Raw genomic sequence first — 15,398 nt, 5'->3', positions numbered from 1 at the left:
GAAATCTCTTGGCTGAGTGTGCATTTTTAGACTGCTGTACCTCCTCCTTGATGGTAGTAATGAGAAAAAGGCATGGCCCAGATGGTGAGTGCCCTTAATGACGGATGCCACCTTCTTGAGGCATCACCTTTTGAAGATGTCCTTGATGGTGGGGTGGCTTGTGCCCATGGTGGAGCTGAGTCTACAACATCTACAGTCTATTACAATCATGTGCACTGGAGCCTCAATATCAGGCAGCAATGCAACCAGTCAGAATTCTCTGCATGGTATTTCTGTAGAAATTTGCAAGAGTTTTGATGAAGTTTAGCTGCTGATATGCCTTTTTTTGTGATTGCATTAGTATTCTAGGCAGAGGATAGATCCTCTAAGATGTTGACACCAGGAACTTGAACCTCGTCACACTTTCAACTGTTGACCCTTCAATCAGGACTGGTGTAGGTTCTCCTGACTACCCCTTCCTGAAATCCTCAATCAGTTCCTTGGTCTTACTGACTTTGAGGGCAAGGCTGTTGTTGCAAAAACACTCAACCAGCCAATCTATCTCACTCCTGTATGCCTTTGTTGTCATCTGAGAATCTGCCACCTAAAATGGTGTCACTGGCAAATTTATAATTGGTGTTTGAGATATGCCTAGCCACACAAAGTGTAAAGAGAGTAGAGTAGTCGGCTAGGCACACCTCCTTGTCCGTGTCTGTACTGACTGTCAGCGAGGATATGTTATTTCCAATCCACGCTGATTATGGTCTCTTGATGAGGAAGTTGAGGATCCAGTTGCAAGTACAGAAGCCCAGGTTTCGAAGCTTGTTGATCATTCCCAAATGCAAAAGGAATACTGTCCTTCCCAGGAAATCATTCAACCATGATGGTGTATCAGAATCAGGACTATTATCACTAGCAACACACACAAAATGCTGGAGGAACTCAGCAGGCCAGGCAGCATCTAAGGAAAAGAGAAAAGGATTTCCTGCAGCATTTTGTGAGAGTTGCTTGGATTTCCAGCATCTGCAGATTTTCTCTTGTTTGTTAATATCACTGGTGTATTTTGAGAAATTTGTTGTTTTGTGGCAGTGGTACAGTGCAAAACATTATAATAAAATAAATATAAATTACAATAAGAAATATATAATAAAATTTAAGTAGTGCAAAACGAAAGCAAAACTCAAAAAAAATTGTGAGGCTGTGCTCATGGATACATTGTCCATTCAGAAATCAGATGGTGGAAGCAAAGACCTGTACCTAAAACGTTGAATATGTGTCTTCAGGCTCCTGTACCTCCTCTTCGATGGTAGCAATGAGAAGAGGGCATGCCTTGGGTAATGAGGGTCCTTAATGATGGATGCTGCCTTTCTGAGGCTTTTGAAGATGTCCTTGATGCTGGTGAGGCTAGAACCAATGATGGAGCTGGCTGAGTTCACAACTTTTTCCAGTCTTTTGTAGTGGCCCCTCCATACCAGATGGTGACGCAACCAGTTACAATGCCCTCCATGGTAGAAATATGCGAGTGTCTTTGGTGTCATACCATGTCTCCTCAAGATGTTGACACCCAGAAATTGAAACTGCTCACTCTTTCCACTGCTGCTCTCTGGATGAGGACTAATCAGATTCAGATTCAGTTTATTGTCTTTTAGAAACCACAAATGCAATGCAGTTAAAAAATGAGACAACGTTCCCCCAGAATGATATCACAAAAGTATATGACAAAACAGACTACACCAGAAAATCCACGTAACGTTTGGCAATCCCCAATCCAGAGTCCGGAGAGGCTGCTGCGTATTAATATCACGCTACCCTCTAGCGCGTTCCCTGGAAAGGAGCTCCAAATCCACCAGACAAAAACAAGACCAAAAACTAAAGCTATAAGACCTGCACAAAACCACATAATTACAACATTTAGTTACAACAGTGCAAACAATAGCATAATTGATAAAAAACAGACTATGGGCACAGTAAAAATAGTTCAAGATGTTAAAGGACTGTAAGTTCAAAAGAAATCACCACAGTTTCCACAAGTCCCCAGGGTCCCGACAGACTTGCCATCCCACGCCGGCAGCAGAAGGGAATACCCCCGCTATGGACTTCCAAGGCGCCGCCCTACTCAGCCTCGCAGACGCAGCACACAATAGAAGCACCGTCGAAACCAGCCTCGCAGATGCAGCACACACTGAAAGCGACCTGAGTCCGTCGAACCTCCGAGCCGACCATCCCCTCCGGCACAGCTTCTCCGAGCACCATCCTCTGCCGAGCGTATTAAGACGGCCATTGGCAACGCGACCCCGAGGACTGGGGGCCTGTTCTTCCAGCAGAGTCCCGGACCTCACAGCAGCAGCAGCAACGAAGAAGGTCTTCCTGGAATTTCCCGATGTTTCTCCATGCTTCCACGTCCGTTTTCAATCGATTATGATTGCGCACGGCACCCCTTGTGTTCCCTTGACTTCCTTTCCTTAAGTCCACAATCAATTTCCTGGTCTTACTGATATAGAGTGCAAGGTTGTTGATGCGACACCACTCATTCAACTGCTCTATCTGACTCCTATACACATCCTCATCACCATCTGAATTTCTGCCAACACTCTTTGGCCGATTTATAGATGCCATTTCAGATGTGTCCAACCTCATAGACGTGGTTGTAGAGAAAGCAGTGAGCAAAGCACGCATACCTGAGGCATGCTAGTTTTGATTGTCAATAAGGAGGAGATGTTATTTCCAATCCTCACTGTCCGTAGTCTCCTGATGAGGAAGTCAAGGATCCAGTTACAGAGGGAAGTATCCATACAGGCACCAGCTACAAAATTTAATGTCTCCAAAAGAGTTGTTTCTAATAATTCTAGTAACTTTCTTAAACACAGTCAATTTTTAAAAAAATGTGTTGGGTTCCTCCATCTTCTTCATTCTCTCTCAAGTTACCAATTAGGGTGCTATTCTGTATTTCAAAAGACAAAATGTTGATTAAATATCAAAATTGTCTTATTTACATATATGTTTAGACAAATACCAGTTGATTTATCCCATCCCTAACCAAAGAGACACAGAGGTCAAAAACTGTCTGCTTAGATTCACTGAAACGTGGCATGCCATTTTAATAGCTTGGAATAAAGTCATTCTATGTTGTAAGGAAATTTTATGCAGTTATTTTAAAGATCAGAAAAATGGAAGTGATAAGAATTATTGAAGCAAAATCCCTGAAAGTTTTAGAAAACAATGGTAGCTGTTAGAAGCACCAACAGCATCCACATTTGATCTGCTGAGTACTTCCACCATATTTTGTTGCTGCAACCAGAAGAATACATATTTTATATTCTTGAATCTTCAAGCATTATTGATTAGTTTGATAGGGTAGCAATTCCCTGAGAGAAATCACTTATAGGCCATTTCACCGGGCAAGCATCTTGACAATCTTGAAGGAGCAAAATAAAAGTGAGTGGTAATTTGGCATTTTAATCCTTCCAGTGTGGAACCCTGCCAATTTGCTGTGCACAATGGTAATCCCAAAGCACACTAATAATTCTCTAATTTAAAAGGTTGTGTGTATTACCAGTCTTGGAAAAAGATACTTACGTTTTTAGCTCAATTCTGATCCACTATCTGGAATTTCATCAGGTTCAAACTCAACTAGAAAGGCTATTTGGCACCACCTGCTGGCTAAAGTAGTGACTACATCTGAAAACTACACGACCGATCATAAAATGTATCCTTTGCCAATCCATACAAAATGGACTAACTGCGTTTAAAATAATTAAAAATTTTTGAAGTTCATATGAAAGTATACCTTGTCATTCAAGTTCATGGCTTATTTGTCTGTGATGCATTTTCCTATCTTGTCCGTTAAACTGTTAATTTACGCAGAATTTCAAAAATCTATCCCAGCTTTGAGTATATTCAAATGGATGAGACAGTGCTTGACTGATTGCCTTTTCATTCTTACTTTTTAATCACAGTGGAAAACCAGGTGAGGTGACCAAGATTGTTTTGCAAGGTAGAGGGAATGCAAAGCAACCATCAGGCCTTAGGTGGTGAACCAACAGACCTTGCTCTCAGAATATCCTGACACCTTACATGTTACTGTCAAGAGCTTTTGAACTGTTTTAAAATACTCATCAGTTTTTAAAATAATTTTTAAAGATTTTATTTTTATATGTTATGTAATGCCTTTTAACTATTTGCTGTTTTAAAATGAAGTAATGCAATCTTCTTCGATAAATTCCTTATTAGTCTTTTCTGCCATAAAGTACCTGACTGCTCTCTTCAGCATGTTAGTAGATTTTTGAGTTATAGGAAAAGGCTCAATACTGCAACAATAATGACCATCATGCCTATTTCTACTCACACCATTACTCTGCAAAAATTCCATATATTTGTGTTTATATTCACCAATTTCCATATCCATACAATACAGCTTATACTAGGGCTTGCAAGTAATTAATTTTATGATGTTTTTTCTCCACATTGCAGAAAAGCAAATATGGTTTTGGTCAACAATGTTAAAGAGCTGATTTTTGGCTATAGGAGAAAAAGCTGGAAGTCCATGAACAAGTCCTCATTGGGAATCAGGGGTGGAGAGGGTCAGTAGCTTTAAATTCTTTGGTATTATCAAATCAGAGGATTTGTCCTGGAATCCACTTGCAAATGCCATCAGCAAGTGGACACGGCAGTGCCTATACTTTCTTACAAGTTCCTGATGAATTACCTGGTAAGGTTCTGAAAACCTATGCCGACCAACTAGCTGGAGTATTCAAGGACATTTTCAACCTCTGACTGCTACGGGCAGAAGTTCCTACTTGCTTCAAAAGGGCAATAATTATACTAGTGCCTAAGAATAATAATGTGGGCTGCCTTAATGATTATTGCCCGGCAGCACTCAGATCAACAGTGATGAAATGCTTTCAGAGGTTGGTCATGACTAGGCTGAACTCCTGCCTCAGCAAGGACCTGTGCCCATTGCAATTTGCCTATCGCCACAATACATCAATGGCAGACGCAATCTCAGTGGCTCTCCACACAGCTTTAGACCCCTTGGACAACACAAACACCCACATTAGGATGCTGTTCATCGACTATAGCTCAGCATTTAATACCATCATCCCCACAATCCTGATTGAGAAGTTGCAGAACCTGGGCCTCTGTACCTCACTCTGAAACTGGATTCTCGACTTCCTAACCAAAAGACTACAATCTGGGCAGATTGGTGATAACATATCCTCCTTGCTGATGATCAACACTGGCGCACCTCGGGGTATGTGCTTAGCCCACTGCTCTGCTCTCTATATACACATGACTGTGTGGCTAGGCATAGCTCAGATACCATCTATAAATTTGTTGATGATACAACAATCTTTAGTAGAATCTTAGGTGGTGCCAAGAGGGCATACAGGAGTGAGATAAGCCAACTAGTGGAATGGTGCCACAGCAACAACCTGGCACTCAATGTCAATAAGACGAAAGAGCTGATTGTGGACTTCAGGAAGGGTAAGAAGAAAGAACACATACCAATCCTCATAGAGGGATCAGAAGTGGAGAGAGTGGAGAAGTTCAAGTTCCATGGTGTCAACATCTCTGAGGATCTAACCTGGTCCCAACATATTAATGTAGTTATAAAGAAGGCAAGACAGTGGCGATACTTTATTAGGAGTTCGAAGAGATTTGGTATGACAGTCTTTGTTTACCTTATCTGCAGTTTGTTCTTCACTTCCAGTTTTCCCGTTGATAGTATTCTGGCCATTTTCACTTTCTGATGAACTCTGCTGCACAGTGATGGGAACTTTTTTGAAACGTGTCAGCTGTGCATATTGCAATTCCTGAAAACAAACAGCATTCTTTTTTAATTGAAATATTATAATAGCTACATGCCAAACTAAATTCAAATTTCAAATAAAGGAGTAAAACTTAATTGCAAAGGTACTTGACAAAGGATACCAAAGGAATAGTATATGGCTAAGGGAATCTGAAGGTTAAACAAAAACTGTAATAATGAAGTAAATAAGTTTAAAAGCAAGCAAATTTATGATAAAAAGCATTCTGGGATTTGGAGAGGAACTTTGAATATGAAATACTACATGCACAGTGAATATTATTACCTGGGTAGTGAGTTGGTATTGTAGGTGTTCCAAAGCAGACAGGCGATTCTGAGCTTCCTCTGCCAGCTCTCTCGGTAACTGAGTAGGTAGGTCCAAATGGCTCACTGTGACAGATGGCTGAGAAACTGTGAGAGAAAGGCATGATTACTGATGGCATAACCATATCTGTGAGTAATCACAGTAGGTACACAACAGGGAACAGTTACACGTTATGTGGCTGGATGTGGAAATGGATTGTGGACTTCATGTCCAGTGCAATGATGGAATTTCCTACTACCCTGTAGATTACTTGCTTTGTAATCTAAAAAAGGATTTGTGTAGTAACTGGCCACATACCACTTAATCCAGATTTAACCAGTTCCGCACGGAGTCGATTGCCTATCTCAATCAGCTGCTGTTTGTCACGGGATAGCTGACTGATGTAGTGAGCAGCCTGCTTTAGTTTGGATCGCAAAACCAATACTTTAGAGCTTTGCTGTTGTGAGGGGTGGTTACTTGACTGTGAATGAATCAGTTGTTTTCGCAGTTGAAGAATTTCTCCTTGAAGTTCTTTGACAAGTTCATCCTGAGTAAAAGAGAAACAAGATAGAATTCACCATCTACTTCCTAAAAATAACATTTCAGAGCATTTGATAATTGAAGCCAATATCACTAGCCACATTGCTTGACGTAGTTGCTTCCAAATTATTTCAGAAAAGAAGGTTAAAACTGATTTCACTTCTCTGGAGAGTTACCATAACATCCTCACCACTGTACAAGTTGTGCCCCAATTTTTAAAAATATTTTTTTTTTATTGAGATACAGTGTAGAATAAGCCCTTCTGGGCCTTCAAACCAATCTGCTCAGCAATCCCCCGATTTAATCTGAGCCTAATCATAGGTCAATTTACAATAACCTATTAATGTACCAACTGGTACATCTTTGAACAGTAGAAGGAAACCAGAGCACCCAGAGGAATCCCCCACAGTCACGGGGAGAACATACAAACTTCTTATAGGCAATGGTGGAACTGAACCTGGGCCGTCTGTACTGTAAAGCACTATGCTAACCACTACGCCTCCATGCCTTTATGGATGTCAATTTTAATAAAAAATACTTAAATCCCCAGTAGCTTTTGACAAACTTCTCGCTGTCCATGAAACTCAGAGCTACTCACTCTGAAAACCTACATCCCTTTCTGCTCTTCACAGATGGTGGCAGAGTAAGCAAGCAAGGTACACCTTCATTATCAAGGCAGTGAGAATGGAGACACCACAGGAAATTGCAGAAAGATTCAAAATTACTCACAGAATAAAATTAAAATATCAGAAAATTCTTTAATTTATTATTACAAATTACATTAAATAGAACAAGATCTGAAATTTCTTTACAATTACAAAACATATTATAGAACTGCAGAAACCCAGACTTTAACATTTTTCCTGTAAATACATGTTAACTCTCTTTTTTCAGATGATCAAATTTAATTTCTCATACTTGACTCAGAATGCATTGATGGATTACCCCATCCAATCAGATAGGTTAAGTGGACTTCCCGTGTTATAGAAGGTAAGTTAGTTAATGAGGTCTTAACTGTAGTGCTTGAGCTTGTGTGGTACAATGTTGCTGTAGTTAGCATTACTGCTACAAAGTTCTAGCAGTCAGGTATTATCCTAAGCTTGGATGCTATCTGTATGAAGTTTGCATATTCTTCCTTTGACAACATGGGTTTCATCTAGTTTTTATTGGATGTTGTGTTGAATAATAACAGTGAAATAACTACATACCTGTTCAACAACCACTGGGACACGGCCACTCGCCAAGTCCAGTTTCAGAGCTGAAACCTGCAAAAATGATTCATTTCTTGAAATGTACTTTGTAACCTTATCCTTTTAAAAACAATAGGTTGCTGCACACAGATGTGGCAAGCAATCTCCTTCTTTGCTTTCAATAGCCATTTACAAACCATGATATGCCCTTTTGGGGCATTGCGACTTCTTGAGGAGACAAATTTGATTTGCATTAGAACAATTAGAACAATTACTAACCAAGGTCCGTAACTTGCCTAGAGGTGAACTGACCCTCTGAAATTACAACAGCAGTATGTAATAAAACAACTAAGAGAAAGCTACTTCTGAAACAAAAAAAATCTTGAAGATTTTTAGGGATGCATTTTGACAGATCCAAAGAATGGGGAAAAAAACACACACACACACTTGGATAGGTGTATTTTTTCTTCAACTCAAGGCAGCAACAACTTGCAGTTATAGCAAATTTTTAACACAAGGATGGGCAGGAACTCACTGGCAAACCTCTGTGTCAAAAACCCAGTATCTACCCTTGTGAATGCCAGGGAATATGGGACCCCCATGCAAATTCTCAAAATCCTAACTCACTTCCTGGCTGCACTCCAACAACAGACTCCATATCAAATCCAGTGAACTGTGGCAACTCCACACCTGTTATAGAGGGATATCTGTCCCACCATGTGAGCTGCTGCTTTACTGAGGCAGACCGTTTAACAGCAATTCACTTGAACTTCTAATTCAGTACATTGGCTCTTCAATGCAATGAGGAAACCCAAGTGCAGATTGAATAACTGCTTTTCAAAACACTTGCGTCCTGTCCGCAAGATTGCACCTTGTGCCTTCAGTTGCCCGCTCCAATCCTCCATTCCACTTTTATTCTGCCTTTGTCTTTGGCATTCAACATTATTCCAGTGAAGCCCAATATAAATTCAATGATAGCACATCACCATTTAGAACAGCACAGCCCCAAGGATTTATTATTGCATTCAACAATTTCAGATAACCATCTTTGGCGTCAGAGCTGGTCGGTTCTTTTGTAAGGTCATCCAGCTGTTACATTAACTCAGTCCTCTCTCTCTCTCTAATAGCAGTACCTGACCTGCTGAAACATTTCTGGCACTCTCTTTTACTTCTGATTTCTAAATACAGCTGTGTTCTGCATCTTATGGCTCCAGTATGTTTGTTGTCTCTCTCCCTACACCCCACATTCCTCTTCCTCTATTTGTCTTCATCCCGAGTGATCAAATTGGATTATCATCATTCATTTCTTCTGAGATAGTATCAGAAGCAATTACATCACCTTGACCTATACCCTATGACAAATGTTTTTGTTCCTTTCATCTCTCACCTTCTCTGCAACTTAAGACACATTCATTTTTTACGCTTTTCTAGTTCTGATGAATAGTCATTAACCAAAATAGTAACAATTTCTCTCTCCATGGATACTACCTAGTATAACTCAACATTTTCTTTTTCAAGCAAATGTAGCTCTTATCTCTTTGAGGGATTTCAGAACATTGCAGGAGTGATTCAGGCTGGGCTCCAGCTGTTGGTAAGTTTGGAAATCAGGAAGCAAAGTTAAAAATTGAAGCACAGCCAAATCAGGAACTAATAAATGTCAGCAAGCTGAGGGAAGAATTAGAAGAATTTTCAGTGTGTTTAAGCTATGGAAGAAAGAAGCTAGGAAAGCATGCCAATAATTGACAGGAGCAAAGACAAGGAGGAGGTGCTCAGTATCAGATGCACTGAGGTAAGCAATGTTATATAAATGGAATTAGCCAAAAAACTCAGGGACAAGTAGGATGTCAAGAGTGTGAGAGGTTCAGTTCAGCCTTAAGCAGTCACCAGAAAGAAGGATGGTGTCACAGAGTTAGGAACAAGGTGATTTTTTTTTAGAAGGTTTCAAAAACAAGGGCAATCAGTCTACTCACTTGTTTCTATTTTTCCAGGACTGGTTGCTTCACAAGAGGCAAACTAGTTCAAACACAGTGTAAGATTTGAGAGATGGTGATGAAGTAGAGCTCAACATTGTCAATGTGTACATTTAGTCATTTCTTCTGTTTTAGATTATTTTGCCATGAGGCAGTTTGCAGATAAGAAATATAAAGAGATCAGAGGTTAGGGGATAAATTTGCAGGAGAAGGAAGTGAAGTCGTTGAAGATAATCCCCTTTTTACAAATCACCTTATTGAACAATGAAGGAGAGTCACGAGATTCATAAAATAAAATAAAAAGTCTCAAAGGACAATATATTTATTTTGAGGATTATTCAAATTAGTGAGTAATGGGCTTACCTCATTGCCTAAAGCAACAGTTTCTAAGTTTTGTTGAAGGTTACCCTTAAAATACTCATCTGCTTCTTTGTGTGCTTCAGTCAACTGTAACTCCAGTTCAGCAATACGTTCATTTAGTCTTAACATTTCTGAACCAGTTCTCTGTTGCTGACTGGTTAATTCATATCGTAATTGATTAGTTTCAACCTGTTTCTGGCGTGTCTGTGAAGGAAGAGAAACAGTATAGAATTCTACATTTTGATATGTAGCAGATGTAAGAAAGTTTCAGAACACCAACTGACTTGGTGTTTATGAAACTAGACATTACAAGGTTCCCTTATAATCTGAATGGCAGTTAATAGTGAGTATTCTGCACTGTGCACTGGATTAAATGACACGTAACAAGGTTAGACTATTTGGAGCCTTGCGCCTGCTTCACCATTCAATAAGACTGTAGTGCCTGTTTCCTGCAGCAAGACCATAAGGCATACAATAGAAGCAAATTTAGGCCTCTCAGCCGATTGAGTCTGCTTTGCCATTCCATCATGGCTGATTTATTATTCCTCTCAACCTTATTCTCCTGCCTTTTCCCCATAACCTTTGTCCCTCTGACTAACCAAGAACCTATCAACCTCTGCTTTAAATATACTCAAAGACTCCACAGCCATCCATGGCAATTAATTCCACATTTTTGCCATCCTCTGGCTAAAGAAATTCTTTCTCATCTCTGTTCAAAATGGACATCCCTCTGTTCTAAGGTTGTACCCTCTGGTCTGAGACTCGCCCTAAGAGTGTGGAAATATCTTCTCCACATCCACTATATCTAGGCCTTTCAATATCTGATAGGCTTCAATGAAATGCCCCTGCCCCTTCGTTCTTCCAAACTCCAGAGGGTACAGGCCCAGAGACATCAAACACTCATATGTTAACCCTTCATGGCCAGAATTATTTTCATTAACCTCCTCTGGACCATCCGTAATGCCAGCACTGGAAGGGCCCAAAACTGCTCAAAATACTCCAACTGCGGTCTGACTAATGCCTTATAAAGCCGCAGCATCATATCCTTGCTTTTATGTTCTTGCTCTTTCTAAATGAATGCTAATATTCTATTTGTCTTCCTTACCACCGTCTCTACCTGTAAGTTAACATTTAGAAAATCCTGTACAAGGACTTCCAAGTCCCTCTCCACCTCTGACTTTTGAATTTTCTCCCCATTTACAAAACAGTTCACACCTTTTTTCCTTCTAGCAAAGTGCATGACCAGACACCATATTTCACCTGCTAATTCTTTGCCCATTCTCCTAATCTGTCCAAGTGCTTCTTCAGACTCACTGCTTCCTCAACACTACCTGCTCATCCATCTATCTTCATATCATCTGCAAACTTGGCCATAATTCCATTATGCAAATCGTTAACATTTAACCATGAAAAAAAGCTGTCCCAATACCAACTGTTGTAGAACACCTCCGCCAATGAGAATAGACCCCCATTATTCAGATACTATGCTGCTGCCAGTCTGCCAATCTTCTATCCTTGCTAGTATCTTTCCTCTAACACTATGGGCTCTTATCTTGCTAAGCAGCCTCGTGTGTGGCACTTTGTCAAAGGCTATCTGAAAATCCAAGTAAACAACATCCACTAACTCTCCTTTGTCAATCCCTCCTGTTATTTCCTCAAAGAATTCCAACAGATCTGTCAATCAAGATTTCCCCTTAAGGAAACATTGCTGACTTTGGCCCACTTTATCATGCACCTCCAAGTACACTGAAACCTCATCCTAAATAATGGACTCCAACATCTTCCCAACCACTGAAGTCAGGCTAATTGATCTATAATTTCCTTTCTCCTATCTTTTTAAAGAGTGAAGTGATATTTACAATTTCCAGTCTTCCAGAACAATTCCAGAATCTAGTGATTCTTGAAAGATCATTACTAACGCCTCCAGGATCTTTTCAGCTACCTCCTTTAGACCCTGGGGCGTAGTCTATCTGTTTTAGGTGACTTATCTACCTTCAAACCTTTTAGCTTCCCAAGTACGAGGGGTGATTGATATGTTCGTGACCTAAGGTAGAAAGAGTCAATATTAGAAAACCTAGAACATTTATTTTTCAACATGGTCCCTTCCTACATTTAACACTTAGTCCAGCAGTTGTGGAGCATACAGATCTTGGACCTCCAGAAAGTGTCCACAGATGGGTGATTGATAAGTTTGTGGCCTAAGGTAGAAGGAGATGAGTTATACAGCTCTCGTTACATGCACATGTAGGTCAACTCTTTGATTATGCAGAAAGTTTGAAGTTAATAACTCATCTCCTTCTACCTTAGGCCACAAACTTATCAATCACCCATCTGTGGACACTTCCTTGAGGTCCAAGATCCCTATGCTCCACGACCGCTGGACTAAGTGTGTAAATGTAGGAGAGGCCTATGTTGAAAAATAGATGTGGTAGGTTTTCTAAAATTGACTCCTTCTACCTTAGGCCACGAATATATCAATATTATATCAATACCTTCACCTAGTAATAGCAACACATCAGTAAATATGTCTGCATCAGATGATATCCTTAACATCTAAGAAACCTTTTGATCTTTGTCTTGGATATATTTGATGACTGAGCCTCCATAATTGGGTGGGAAGATAAGTCTTATGATTCACTATTCCCTGACTGAAGAAGTGTGTTTTCACCTCTGTCCTAAAAGGCTGATTCCCCATTTTCAAATTATGATTCCTGGTTATTGACATCCGGACAGGGAAAACAATACTCCCATGTGAAACTTATCAAAAAAAGTTAAAATTCTGTGTTTCAATGAGATCATCTCTCATTCTACTAAATTCAAGGGTCTCAACCCAGATTTTTAACCTCTCCTCACTTATGTCAAATCCACCATTCCAGGAATCAATTTGATGAACCTTTGCTGAATATTTTTCACAAGTATATTCCTTCCTGAGGCTGGGGACCAGACCTGTACTCAATATTTCATATACACTCTCAGCAGAGCAATGTATAAATGGAGCATCATTGTCTCTTGTCCTCAAATACAGCTGTATAAGGACCATTTGCCTTCCTTTACCTGCTATAACTTGTTAACTCCCAGTGATTTGTTTTGAAGGACACCCAGGTCCCTTTGAACATTTCTCAACATTTATAAAACACTGTATGTTTCCATTTTTTAGAATATTCCACCTTAAAGGTGTTTGCCCATTCCCTTAGCCTGTGTGTGTTCTCCAACTGACATCAGCAAATATTGATATTTTACACTTAATCCCTTTATCCAAATCATTGACGAAGATTGAGAACAGCCTGGATCCCAACACCGATCCCATGCAGTATCTCACAAGTCACTATCAACCTGAAGATGATCATTCATTCTCAATGGGCGTATTCTGTTTATTTAAGCAAGACTGAATCCACCGATGCACTAGTTTTCCCCATCTATGCTACTTATTACACTCTCAAAGTTCCAACAGGATTTGTCAATTGTGAGTTCCCTTTTATTTATCCACATTGAATTTGCCTAATCTTATTATAAATTTATGTGTCCTGTAATCACTTCCTTAATAATAGATTGTTGTGTGGTATTTATGTCAGCCTAACTGGACAATAATTTTTCTGTTTCCTCTCTTCCTCCGTTCTTAAAAAGTGGGATTAACATTTGCTATCTTCCAACCTGTGGTAACAGTTCTAGAATCTATGCAATTTTGGAAGATGACAAATAGCTAAGTCTTTGAAAAATTTTACCTTGATCTGGGACTATATCAGCTTTCAGTGTCATTAATTTCTTCAATACTTTTTAAAACTAATGTCAGCTTCTTTGTCAAAACCTATAGTTCTCCATTATTTCTAGGAGGTTTCTTTGTGTGTCTTCCATGATTTTTTAAATTCATTTATGGGTTATGGGTGTTGCCAGCTAAGCCAGCATTTATTGCCCATCCCTAACTGCCCTTGAGAAGGTGGTCATGAGCTACTTTTTTGAACCACTGCAGTCCCTGAGGTGTAGGTACACCCACAGTGCTGTTAGGGAAGGAATTCCATTATTTTGACCCAGTGACAATGAAGGTAAGGCAATATGTTTCCAAGTCAGGATGGTAAGTGACTTGGAGGGGGATTTCCAAGTGGTAGTGTTCCCAGGTATCTGCTGTTCTTATCTTTCTAGATGGTAGTGGTCATGGGTTTGGAAGGTGCTACCTTAGAACTTTGGAGTTTTGATGCAGTCCATCTTGTAGATAGCACACACTGCTGTAACTGTACTTTCAACAGTGGAGGGATTGGATGCTTGTAGAAGGGGTACCAATCAAGTGGGCTGCCTTGTACTGGATGACATTAAGCTTCTTGAGTGTTGATGGAGCTGCACTTATCCAGGTGAGTGGCAAGTATTCCATTACACTCCTGACCTGAGCCTTGCAGATGGTGGACAGGCTCTGGGGAGTCAAAAGATAAGTTACACACCTCAGGATTCCTAGCTTTTGACCTGCTCTGTAGCCATGGTGTTTATATAGCTAGACCATTCAGTTTCCTGTCAATGGTAATCCTCAAGATGTTGATAATAGGTGATTCAGTAATGGTGATGCCACTGAATGTCAAGAAACGATGGTTAGAGCCTCTCTTGTTGGAGATGGTCACTGCATGGCACTTGCGTGTCTCGAATGTTACTTGCCACTTGTCAGCCCAAGCCTGGATATTGTCCAGGTCCTGCTGCATTTGAGTATGAATTGCTTCACTATCTGAGGAGTCACGAATGGTGCAGAACATTGTGCAGTCATCTGCGAACATCCCTATTTCTGACCTTATGACAGAAGGAAGGTCATTGATGAAGCCGCTGAAGTTGAAGAATCCATTTTCAAAATATGTGTTTGGCTTCTCTACCATTTCATCAGTCTGTAGCATAACTTCTCCAATCTCAGTCTCTAAGATATCCACATTAACATTTGTTAATTTTTTCTTTTCTTTCCTATCTGCAAGATCTCTTACAACCTGTTTTAATGTTTCTCACTTCTCTATCCTCATATTCTGCATTATCTTTCCTTATCAATGACCTAGTCCTCTTCTGCTGAAGTTCTCCCAAACCTCGCCTTTCCTGCTTTTTGACAAAGCTACAAGCCTTTACCTTGATTTAGTATTTTGCTTAACCTCGATACCTACAGCTGGAGTTCTCTTCCAGTTGTTTTGCCTTAAGATAACACATAGTACTTGTAAATTATAGTTTAAGTTTTTAAATTGTTAGCCACTGCTTCCTTTGCTGTCACAATTATCCAATTTATCATAGCC

The 15,398-nt window shown here is 40.0% G+C and overlaps 1 protein-coding gene across 4 annotated transcripts in view; it reads right to left on the bottom strand.

Moving 5' to 3' along the window:
- ccdc57 (coiled-coil domain containing 57) overlaps window positions 1-15,398 on the bottom strand; it is a 161,892-nt gene that overhangs the window by 29,408 nt on the left and 117,086 nt on the right. For all 4 annotated transcript variants that reach the window (XM_073026074.1, XM_073026075.1, XM_073026076.1 and 1 more), the window contains 5 exons: window positions 10,153-10,353; window positions 7,838-7,894; window positions 6,408-6,636; window positions 6,072-6,196; window positions 5,661-5,792 (listed from right to left, as the gene is read on the bottom strand). In XM_073026074.1, the coding sequence (XP_072882175.1) occupies window positions 5,661-5,792; window positions 6,072-6,196; window positions 6,408-6,636; window positions 7,838-7,894; window positions 10,153-10,353 (744 nt within the window). The remainder of the gene's footprint in view (window positions 1-5,660; window positions 5,793-6,071; window positions 6,197-6,407; window positions 6,637-7,837; window positions 7,895-10,152; window positions 10,354-15,398) is intronic.

This window comes from Hemitrygon akajei, chromosome 22 (assembly GCF_048418815.1).
Source record: "Hemitrygon akajei chromosome 22, sHemAka1.3, whole genome shotgun sequence".
In the NCBI taxonomy this organism is placed as follows: Eukaryota; Metazoa; Chordata; class Chondrichthyes; order Myliobatiformes; family Dasyatidae; genus Hemitrygon; species Hemitrygon akajei.
This window is presented reverse-complemented; position numbering and strand designations above follow the sequence as displayed.